General features: G+C 57.3%; 1 protein-coding gene across 1 annotated transcript; it reads right to left on the reverse strand.

The window, feature by feature from the left end:
* Window positions 1–401: 401 nt before the first annotated feature.
* SLC52A3 (solute carrier family 52 member 3) lies at window positions 402–8,257 on the reverse strand. The gene is made up of 5 exons (XM_058679549.1): window positions 8,197–8,257; window positions 4,440–5,046; window positions 2,237–2,733; window positions 861–984; window positions 402–717 (listed from the first exon to the last, which is right to left on the reverse strand). The coding sequence occupies exons 2-5, from the start codon at window positions 4,986–4,988 to the stop codon at window positions 505–507; spliced, it is 1,383 nt and encodes a 460-aa protein (XP_058535532.1). The 5' UTR covers window positions 4,989–5,046; window positions 8,197–8,257; the 3' UTR covers window positions 402–504.
* Window positions 8,258–11,577: the final 3,320 nt, after the last annotated feature.

Here is an 11,577-nt window from a genome sequence, read left to right on the forward strand (position 1 = left end):
CCAACTACCACTCGCTTCTTGTAGGAGCTGCTGGAGGGTGGCTCGGGGCAGACGGGGCAGGTCTGGCCATGTCAGGGTGCTGCTGACATCTGCTCCCAAGAGGTGCTGGGCGCTGCTCCCTTCTTTGCCTCCGTCACATAGCAGGTGCTTGTTTTTATAAACCCATTTCATGGAGGAGCAGACAGAGGCATAAAGAAGCTATGGCGCTTGCCGTCAGCTCTGCCTCCCAGTTATTTCTCTTCCCATACTCCTGCGCTAGGCCCCAGATGGCTGCTGTAAACCAGTTCCCTCTCATAAGTCCAAGGAGTGACAGGAACAGAGGTGGGGGAGGACCCGATCCCCGGGGGAGGCTCGTGGTTTCCACAGTCCAATCGGACTTTGGTTTGGAGCACAAGTGCCTCCTGGCTCACTAACACCTGCTCTGTGACCTTGGCCACAGTTTCCTGGCGTGGGAGATTGGGGCGGGGCCGGCGCCCCAGGCCGGTCGAGTCCTCCCAGGCCGGTCTAGGCCGAACACTGCAGGCTGCAGGGGTCAGCGGAGGAGAAGAGCTTCAAGACATTGACCAGCGGGAACATGAGCAGCGCTCCGAGCAGCGAGCCCAGCTGCACCGCCGCCCCACACCACACGAGAGCGCTGCGGCTGCGGTCGCGCAGGATCACGCCCAACATCACCTTGACGTAGCTGAGACAGCCGGTGAAGAGCACCCACGAGGCCACCTGCGGGGTGGTGCGGCAGGCAGGGGAGGGCAGAGATGGCATAGTCAGGCGGGCGAGGAGAGCTCATGGGATGACCTCCCCCCTCCCGACAGGGTCTGTACCTGGACACCCAGGGATGGGAGGGAGTTAGCCCAGATACTCACAATGAGGACTTCCCCTCCCCAGTGGCCCTGCAGGAGGGGGCAGGGGCTCATCACAGCCATGGCCATGTTGTAGGCACCAAATCCAGCCCCCAGCACTGCCAGGAGCCCCAGGCACAGCAGAGACCTAGGGTGGCACAAAGGGGCCAAGTCAGGGGAAGAGCTCTGCACCGGTGGGTCACATGAAATGGTCAGCATCCCCGGGGTCAAGGTTAGAACTTGTGGAAAAATCCTAGGCTAGATGGCTTGAGTGCATTGGTGAGGCTCCTCAGAGCATGGCTGGCCGTTCTGGAGGTTAAGAGCAGGGCTCCATCTCCCAGAGACAGATTCTGGTGTCAGAGGCCCAGGTTCAAATCCCAGTCCTGGCACTGAAGCTATGAGCCCGTTTCCTCCCGTGCAAAATGAGTTTACAGTGGCACAGCCTGCCTGATCCCCACTCCCTCCTGGGTACCAGGTCTTACCTGCTGTGCCCTCTCCCCACTCCTCAGAAAGTCGGGCCATGAGAAGGCAACTTCACAAGAAGGATGCTCTGGGGGACAAGCTCAGAGGCAAAGGGACTCTGTCCAGGTGGCCAGGAGGACCCAGGTCTGGTGACTGAGGACACTAGCCATTCCTGGGTGGGTGGGGAGAGGTCCCCCTTGTCCTGGGAGACTCTCAGTGCTGAAGTCCCCTTGCTGGCCTGTGCCCTGGGTGAAAAGCAACATTTTGGGCTTTTCCAACTCCAAAAAGCCTTGCCCGGGTTCTGTCCCTCCCCCTACTGGCCTTCTCTCCATGGTTTCTGAGCCCCAGGGGAGGTGGTCCAGGCTTTGTGGCCAGCTGGCATTTTTCTGTCTTCCTCTCCTGCCAGCACGGTCCCTCCTGTGTGGGGCGAGGCAGCCAGAAAGGTGGGCAATGAATGGGTTGCTCACAACGCAGGGCACAGTGGTGGCTGGCTTGAGGCGTGTCCCGTCCACTTGTCCCATTGTTCAAAGACAGTGGGGATGGTGGGGAAGAGGGGAAGCAGAATCCCCAGGGGTGGGGGACCAGCTGAGGCCCTTTCTTGAAGTCTTGGTGCCCTAGAGCTGATAAGGTGCCACTGACCCTGGTATCGGACCTGCCCTGTGCCCAGCACCCCTAGGGGAGCTTGGGAGGATGGGCCCAGCTGAGGCCGGCCACCGTGCCCTGGCCGAGTTGCTGTCACCCTTCCGTTGCACTGACACATGCCGGAAGCCCTGAGAAGTAAAGTGGCTTATCCAGCAGCATCATGCAGCTGGTGAGTAGAAGAGCCGGGATTTGAATCTCAGCAGCAGGTGCCACAGAGGACATGATCTCAGCTACTGCACAGGGAGCCTAGCCTGATAGGTGGGGCTCCCCAGGGCCAGCCAGGCTGGGGGACTCACCTGCTAGGCAGGAACATGGAGAGGAAGCAGGCGAGCGGGTTGGCCATGGAGCTGAGTGTGGCAGACAGGTGGTAGGCGACAGGCCCGTAGGACAGGCATGAATAGGTTTGTACGGAGGGCAGCACGCTGTTGGTGAGGGCATTGACGAAGGCCACCAGGGAGTAGATGAGGGTCAGCTGGGCAGCCTCTGGGGTGCCCACCTTCTCCTCCTCCATGTGCCCCTGACCCTTGCTGCTGTCTGCCGGGCCTAGGGGGGTCGGGGGCTTCTCATCCGGCGTCCGGATGGCGTGCAGGGTGACCTGGGAGCTGAGGAGGTCTTCGGTGGAGGCCTCATGGCCCTGGGGCCAGCGCTGGAGGAGGAAGAAGGCCACGAGGCAACAGAGCATCATAAAGGAGAGCAGCAGGAAGAAGACCAGGGGCGGGAAGCGAGCTGCCAGGTAGCGGCTCTGCAGGTGGCTGCCGGAGTCCCCAGGCGGGGCAAAGGTGCTGTTGGCTCCCTGGGGAAAGAAAGGCAGGCTCAGGCTGACCTGTGGGGCACAAGCTGGTAGTTCAGATGAAGGACAACTGTGAGATCAGACAGGAGAGCTGGGAAGGAGAGGAATGCAGGGTCCCTGATCTCTGAGGGAACATTCCAGAAACACACCACCCTACTTCTTCCATTCCTGTCGGGCCCAGCCCCCTCCTTGCCCCAGCATCTTCGTGGTCTACACCACCACCGATCACCAGCAGCCCAGGCTTGGGGTGGCAGCCCTGGCTGCTTCAGGCCTCTGGGGAGCGAGCCTGCAGATCTCCCAGGTGTTTGCCTTCCAGACATCAATAGATGAAGGAATCTGCAGTTTCTGGAGCAAACTCTGGCCCCAAGGATTTTGGGAACCCCTCACCCTCAGAAACGGACTGGCCTGGAGGCGGGGCTGGTTGGTTTCAGAGGCTCCCCCAGGCCAGGAGCTGTCTGGGAACAGGGCTCCTCTGCGGGGGCTCACTTGTCCTCCTGCGTGGGGACACACCCCCTGGCCCCGACAAATGTGCCAGGCGTGGAAAGACTGCCAGAGTGGGATGCACTGCCCCAGAATCAACTTCCGGCACACAGGGGACTTGCGGCTGGTTATTTTGAGAAACTGCCGACTCAGGAGCAGCTCTGCCAAGCTGCCCTTTTGCAAAGGAGATTCCCTAAAGGAAATGCTCCTGCGCCTGGAGGAGAAAGTGGGCAACATTTTATCACCGGTATGCTTGCATCTGCACAGCAGGGTGCCACATACTGCCCCCTCCTCCCGTCTGTCTCCTGGAATCCCACCACCCTGCAAAACCCCCAGGCCCTTGTTCCTTTTTTCCCCTACAGTTTTATCTTATTATTTTTATTTGAAAAGCATATTTAGAGAGAGAGAGAGAGACCTTATTACTATTACATCCACTGATTCACTCCCCCAAATAACCACAACGGCGAGAGCTGGGCTGGTCTGAAGCCAGGAGCCCGGAGCTTCTTCCAGGTTTCCTACATGGGTGCAGGGGCCCAAGGACTTGGACCATCCTCTGCTGTGATCTTAGGGAGCTGGATTGGAAGTGGAGCATCTGGAACTTGAACCGGTGATGCTCATATGGAATGCCAGCACTGCAGGCAGAGGTTTAGTCTACTACTCTATGTGGCCAGCCCCCTGTCCCCTTAATCCATTTTTTTTTTTTCTGTAGCACAGGGTGTCAAGCTTCTATCATCTGGCCCTTCTTGGCATCTCACATTCTCGTTGGGCTCACATATTACTCACACAGCTTTACTGGGGGTGGGCATTTGGAGCAGCACTTAACATGCCCCTTAGGAACCCTGCAACCTGCATCCTGTATTGGAGTCTCCGAGTTTTGAGTTCAGACTCCACTTCCAAGGCAGCTTCCTGGCAATGTAGACCCTGGCAGGCAGCAGCTGATGGCTTGGCAGCCTGGGTCCCTGTCACCCATGTGGGAGAGACCCAGGCTGAGTTATGAGTCCCTGCTTTCAGCCTGGCCCTGCTCCTGCTACTGCAGGAATGGATGGATGCTCTGTCTCCCTCTATGTCTTTCTGCCTTTCAAATAAAATGAAAAGGAAATAAAACTTTTTCAAATGGTGCTTCTGTGGCTCATGTGCTTTAGGTCACTTTGTGTCCTAGGCCAGCCACAGAACACTCTGCAGAGGTAGAGGGAAGCGGATGTGTCGTGGCTCTGGGCCATGCTGGGTACCTGTGTGATGCTGCTGTCCTCGGCAGTGACCAGCGTGTCTGTGACATTGACGCAGACAGTGAGCCCTGAGCCCTGGGCCAGAGCAACCAGGGCAGGCAGGAGGCCGCTGAGCCCTTCGCCCACGAAGAAGGTGGTGAGATAGTAGGAGGGCAGGCGGCTCATGAAGGGCAGGAAGGTGACAGAGGAGGTGCAGTCCACCAGGGCCAGGAAGAAGGTGAGGACCACGAAGGCAACACTGTGCTGGCCGCCCTGCAGCCAGGAGGTCATGTTCCAGAGGAAGGCGATGAGCAGACAGGCCAGGGTGCCCACCCCCAGCACGGTGAAGATCACAGGAACCTCCGAGAGGCAGCCAGGCCGGAAGCGATGCAGCAGGCTGACCAGCAGGGGCCCGACGTTGGCCAGCTGGATGACCACGGTGAGGTAGGAGGGCAGGTTCCAGCCTTCAGGCAGCTCTGTCACCAGCAGGGGCAGCTCCACCCACAGACCATTGATGGCCACCCAGGAGCCCATGCCGAAGATGCAAACCAGCAGGTGTGTGAGCACGGTCATGGTGGTGTCCTCCTGGGGGCCAGCAGCTTCGGCCACCCTGGCTCAGCCTGAAGGGGGACTGACAAAGAGGGATCCCCATGAGTGACCCCAAGCCCACTGCTTAGCAGGAGACTGCTTGGGGGCCTTAGGTTTTCTCTTATCACCCCCCTGCCTTACTTCCTGTGAATAAATTTATTAGCAGGAAGGGGGCTCCTGGGCAGCTCCAGCTGGACAGTCAGTTACACATCGACAAGCCCTGGTGACTCCCCTGCAGAATCCCCGATGGGCACTGGACGCCAGGCACCACAAGCCCAAACACCCATCCCATGGGAGCCAAGCTCCTTGGGTACCTGCCTGGGTTCCACCACAGCTGCGTAGCTTGAAGGAAATGACTTAGTCTCCTGCCTGGCATCACCCAACCTCCTAAACGCCCCTGCTTCTGGGCCTTGGGACACAGTGAGAAGCAGCCAGTAGGGACAAAGTGGAGAGGCAGGCTGGGCAAATGCCTGGCTGTTTCAGAGGAAAGCAAAGAAGGTGCTAGGGGAGGGGTGAAGCTGAAGTGGTGGGGGGCCACTTGGGATAGAGGCCTAGTACTCCGTGTTCTCTCTCAGGGACGCGGGCTCCTGCTCCGTCGTGCTGCCGCTGTGCACTGGCCAGTGCTCTCTGCTCTTGGCCGTGGGCAGGAAGCAGACTTTGAGTGGACAGCAAGGAAGGACATGTCTGAGGAAGCAGAGACTTGGGGAGGAAGCAGTGGTGAGTGCGAAGGGCCTGGAGTGAAGGGTGGGGAGGGATCCAGCAGGAGCCAGGAGCCAGGTGCCGGTAAAGCAGCCCCTGGGGGCACAGCTCAGTGTCCACCTGGCAGACACAGGCGCTGCCTCAAGGAGATGACAGATGGATAATCGGGAAGCCAAGGGGCCCATAAAGCACTGAAAGGTACCAGCCCGGGTCACATCACAAAGCAGCTACTTCAGCATTCCTTTCTGATCAGGTCAACAATAAAGTTCTCTATGCTCACACTGCTTGGTGGCTTGCGAGCTAGTGAGCTGAGCGTCTGTGAACGGATCTGCAGCTGTGACCATATCCAAAAGGGTAGGGCACACACAATCCTGGTGTCAGGATTGACTGACAAGTGTCCCCTCTGAAACCCCGTGCTCAGCTGCCCCTGTGGCTCTCCCTGTTTCGCCATAAAGCCAACCTTGGCGTCTGCTTACTCCCCACAACCCACCTGCCCTGTCCATGTTGTCATTTCTAGCTGCCTGCCTCGAGACAAGAACGGACTGGAAATTCCTGTCCCACCCCATCCTGGGAGGCGGGGCCTCATCTGTCAAGTCCCAGGGCAAGATATGAGATCCAGCTGTTCAAAGAGCAGCCAGGAAGCCAGCTTGGCTGTGGCAGGAGTGGGATAAGGCAGCCAGCCTGGGGCCCATGGGGGAGCGCTCCACATGGCCCCTAGACACCTGCTCTTATTTAATTTTTAAACATGTGGCCCTCTGAGAGGAAGGTCCAGGGAGGAGTCAAGGAGGAAGAGGGGGTGTCCCTGGTATGGGAACTGCTGCAACACCCTTGGGGAAGCACCAGGATAACAGCAGCACACACACACCATGATGACTACATGACATCATGATTGCATTCATTTTACAGATAAGGCAACTGAGGTGGCACAGCTAGTCTGTGGACTATGCCTCAGGGTGATGGTCTGATGAGGCTCAGGTCTGCCCGAGCATCTCCCCCAGGCCACTCTAGCTCTCGGGAAAGTCTCCAAGCCCAATCTTGACCCTTATGGCTTTTTGGGGGAGTGGCCTGGCGGTGGGAAGCTCTCTCCCTCCCTGTCACTCTGTCTTCCAAATACATATATAAATTCATAAATAAATGCTACAAAAGGCTCCAAGGCAGCCCGCAGGGCCTTCTGTAATGAAGGCTTTGTGTGAGCTAGTGGAGCTACCCTGTACTGTGTGGGGCTGGGGTCTCCTGCATTCTTGCCTCACAACTGGAGGCTAAAACTGAGGGTTCTAGGCCACTCAAAAAGACTGCAGGGCTCTGTCCACCCTAGAGTGAGGACTGGGCCATGCCCTTCCCTCCCTGTCTGACCTTGGCCATTGGCGCGCTAGCAGCTTCCACTCCCAGCGTTGGGGACTTCACATCTTCCTGGCGTTATCAGCGGCAGCTTGGTTCCAGGAGCTTATCTGCTGAGCGCTGAGTTCTCCTGAGGGAGGGTGAACCCCATGTGCTCTCCCTGCCATCCCTGTGCCCAGGTGGCCATCTGCTTTGTGGAGGGCTGGACCACCTGACCCTCCTCCCCCAACCCCCATCCAGGGCTGGCTCTGAAGGAACAAGCTGGCAGCTGGCAGGCACCAAGCCCCTGGGCCAGCCTGCAGGGAGCCTGCTCAGTCACGCAGCACAGTGCCAGCTGCAGCCCGGGCATAGGACACATGCTGCTTTGTGTGTCACTGTCCTCGGGGTCCCAGCCTCCCGGAGAAGCACCCCTACCCCCGTCATGGGTCCTGTGGGTTGAAGACTGGAAGGAAAGACGGAGGGACAGAGATAGGGACAAAGCAGCAGGTGGGGCAAGGGAGGGCCGGGCCCACCACCCACATCCCTGCATAGCCAGCAGTAGCCCCAGCTCTCTCTGTGCTGACCTCTTCCTAACGAGGCGCAGGTGGCAGGGACGAGTGGCTTCTTGCTTATCCCAATCTCAGACAGACCTGTGCTCCTGGGCTGTGTGACTTAGCAGGCCGCTCACCCTCTCTGAGCCTGGAGTTTACTATCTGTGAAAGGTTGGGATGGCTCAGCTCCCCTCAGCAGGGAGGAAAGGAGGAGATAACGGCAGCTCCGCTGGTCCACTGGCTGGGACGAGTCTCTGCTCACCACCCTCCCTAAGCTGACCTTGATGGAGCAGCCTCCCCCAGGCCATCCCCGTCCCAGCTCTTGCCCCAGTGTGGCAGGGGTGGCCGCAGCGTGGAGGTACAACCGGGCAACGTTCAGTGTGAGCCCAGTGAGCTGGCTCAGCCTGCCTGATTCAACTCCAGCCCAACTTGCCGACCAGGTGCACAGGCAGCCCTGATCACCAGGCTCTATGTCTGCCGCTGAGCCAGCAACCTGCAACTTGGGTAAAGTCCACGCTGGTTCGTTCTCCAAGGCAGGTGCTCAGTGTCACTGTCCTATGCCCCCAGGTGGCTGCAACTGTGCCCTCCCAGCCCCGGCTGGCAGCTGCCCGGCTCTGCCCACTTACCTGCTGGTCCCTTTCCCCAGGAGCTCTGCATGGGAGGGGTTTAGGCAGCTGGGTTAGTAGCAACCTGTCCCCGCCCCATGGCCTGGAGCAGCAGGCGGAGCCTACTTGTAGAGTGTGTTCCAGCCCTCAGTGAGGACTCACTGACCTGTACGCTAACCCACCCCTCCCCCCACCCTGGGGAGGCAGAAACTCAAGTCTTTGTCATGGTTGTGGTGGCTCATTTCATCCTATGGCTTGCAAAGTTGTCTTTCAGGGACAAGTGCAAACACCAGCCCCCGGATGGAATGGCAGGAGCACGGGGGTTGGGGGTGGGGTCTGAAAAACCACCCAGTGAAAAAGGGAATTTCATTCTATTTGAAAAGGATACAGAGAAAGAGACAGGTAGAGATCTTCCTTCTGCTGGCTTATTCTCCGAACATCCCCAACAGCCAGAGGCTGGGCCAGGGTGAAGGCAGGAACCCAGAACTCAACCCAGGCCTTCCGGAGGGTGGCAGTGACTTGCGTGCCTCCCAGGGTGTGCACCGGCAGGAAGCTGGATCTGGAGCAGAGCCAGGATGCTGACCAGGTGCTCTCATACGGGATGCAGGGGTCGCACACCGTGTCTTAACTGTGACGCCAAGCACCCTCCTTCTTCACTTAGTTTTGGCACTCCGGTCTCCACCCCCATGAAGGTGGGACACACAATGGTGGTTGGCACACGAGGCTGACTGGACGCTCTGTGAACCCGTACCTGCCCTTGTTTGCAATGACAAGAATGTCCCCTCCAGCGCAGTAATTTCCACCTGAAGCAAGCTGCCTGTTCCCTGGCTCAGGTTTTAGATGCGATTTCTTCACTGCAAACACATCACTGTCTGATCACTCTGGAGTGTCTTCACTGAACCAGGAAGTGGGGTAATGGCTTGTGGTGGGTGAATACTGGATAGAGACCCTGCAGTAGAAATAGTTCAAGCAGTAGCATTTTAGCTAGTCACTGCCTGGGGCGGGGGAGGGGTGGTGGTGGTGGGCAGCACCAACGGCCAGTGTGTGCTGAGCAGCTCCACGCTGGGCATGATCTTAGGACTTGTCATGAACGAATGCATTGCTCTGCATATCAGCCTTCTGGGGTGATGGAGGGTCAGAGGTCAAGGGTCTTACTAGCTGATCTGATGCTCACCGAGCGACCCTGACAGACACTAACAAACACCTGATTACGTCTTAGCAGTTCCAGGAGGCAGGTGCCCCATCTGTGAGATAGGGGAATAAAAGAGTTCGCTCAAGGTGCTGGAGCCAGGACTGGGATTCAAATCCTGGCTCCCACACAGGCCGCATGGTATCAGAGCTCCCAGGTCTTGGCAGCCGGGACGGGCTCGGCAAGCGTGTGATGATGTGGGTGACGGACTCTGTGCTGCTTTCAGTGTCATTCTGGCAGATGTGCGGACTCCAGGGAGAGGCCACTGCCAGGCTGGTGCCCAGGATGACTGATGGGACACATTGGGAGTGGAGGCCCAGGCAGGAGTTCAGGAAGTGCTGGATTTATTTACTTAAAAGGTTGATTTACAGAGAGGAAGAAAGAGATGTTCCATGTGCTGGTTCATGTCCCAAATGTCCACAATGGCCAGACCAAAGCCAGGAGCCAGGAGCTTCCTCCGGGTCTCCACATAGGTACCAGGGCCCATACATTTGGACCATTTTCCCTGAGGCATCTGATTCCCTCCAAGATTTCTACATTGATCTGTGAACTGCCTGTGGAGGGTCACCTCAGGACACTGGGGAATTTTCAAGGCTACAGGTGGTGCAGGCAGCTCTGCCCAGCAATGCAAATCCAAACCAGTTGGCTCATGGGAGAAAACCTCACCCTAACTGAGGAGACACTGCAGCCACAGGATGCCTCTGAGCATGCAGCCCCTGCAGCAGCTACCATGTGGCTCTCCCAACTCTATTCCCCCTGTAGCAGCAACTGACCCCTATCTAGCCATCCTACCTGCCATGCGTTGTAGTAGGTTCAAAAACACAACCACTCTCCCATTCCTTATAATATCCAGAGGTTCTTAAAATAACTTCTTTTAGAGGGTTTTGTTCTTGGGGCTAGCACTGTGAGATGGTGGGGTCAAGTGCCACCTGCAATGTCAGAATCACATTTCCACACTTGCTTACTCTACTCACTGTAGGGCTGAAGTATAGAATTGAGTCTATGCACACAAAGGAGTGTGGGCCCAGTGCGGCAGCCCAGTGGCTAAAGTCCTCACCTTGCATGCGTCTGCATCCCATATTGGTGCTGGTTCATGTCCTGGCTGTTCCACTTCCATCCAGCTCCCTGCTGGTGGCCTGGGAAAGAGGATGGCCCCAAACCATGGGACCCTGCACTGCTTGCACTTCACATGGGAGACCTGGAAGAAGCTCTTGGCTTTGAATCAGCTCAGCTCTGGCTGTTGTGGACACTTGGGAAGTGAGCCAGCAGATGGAAGATCTTTTTCTCTCTCTCCTTTTCTCTGTAAATCTGATTTTGCAATATATATATAAAAGGATGGCCCAGTGTGATAGACCAGTGGCTGAAACCACATCTTGTATCCACCAGGATCCCACATGGGTATGTTTGTGTATCCTGGCTGTTCTACTTCCCTTCCAGCTCCCTGCCTGCAGCCTGGGAAAGCAGTGGAGGATGAACCAAGCCTTGGGACCCCACCCCATGCCCATGTGGGGGACCCAGAAGAAGCTCCTGGCTTTGGATTGGCTCAGCTCCAGCCATTGCAGCTACCTGGGGAATGAACCAATGGACAGAAGATCTTTCTGTCTCCTTCTCTCCGTATATCTGCCTTTCCAATAAAAAAATTAATAATAAATCTTTTTTTTAAAGATTTATTTATTTTATTACAAAGTCAGATATACAGAGAGGAGGAGAGACAGAGAGGAAGATCTTCCATCCGATGATTCACTCCCCAAGTGAGCCGGAACGGCCGGTACGCGCCGATCCGAAGCCGGGAACCAGGAACCTCTTCCAGGTCTCCCACACGGGTTCAGGGTCCCAAAGGTTTGGGCCGTCCTCGACTGCTTTCCCAGGCCACAAGCAGGGAGCTGGATGGGAAGTGGAGCTGCCGGGATTAGAACCGGCGCCCATATGGGATTCCGGGGCGTTCAAGGCGAGGACTTTAGCCACTAGGCCATGGCACCGGGCCCAATAATAAATCTTAAGAAAAAAAGGAGAGGTGCTTGTGGCCTGGGAAAGCAGTCGAGGACGGCCCAGAGCACTGGGACCCTGCACCCGCGTGGGAGATCCGAAAGAGGTTCCTGGTTCCTGGCTTTGGATTGGCACAGCACCGGCTGTTCCGGCTCACTTGGGGAGTGAATCATCGGACGGAAGATCTTCCCCTCTGTCTCTCCTCCTCTCTGTATATCTGACTTTGT

This window comes from Ochotona princeps, chromosome 22 (genome assembly GCF_030435755.1).
Source record: "Ochotona princeps isolate mOchPri1 chromosome 22, mOchPri1.hap1, whole genome shotgun sequence".
Taxonomy (NCBI): domain Eukaryota; kingdom Metazoa; phylum Chordata; class Mammalia; order Lagomorpha; family Ochotonidae; genus Ochotona; species Ochotona princeps.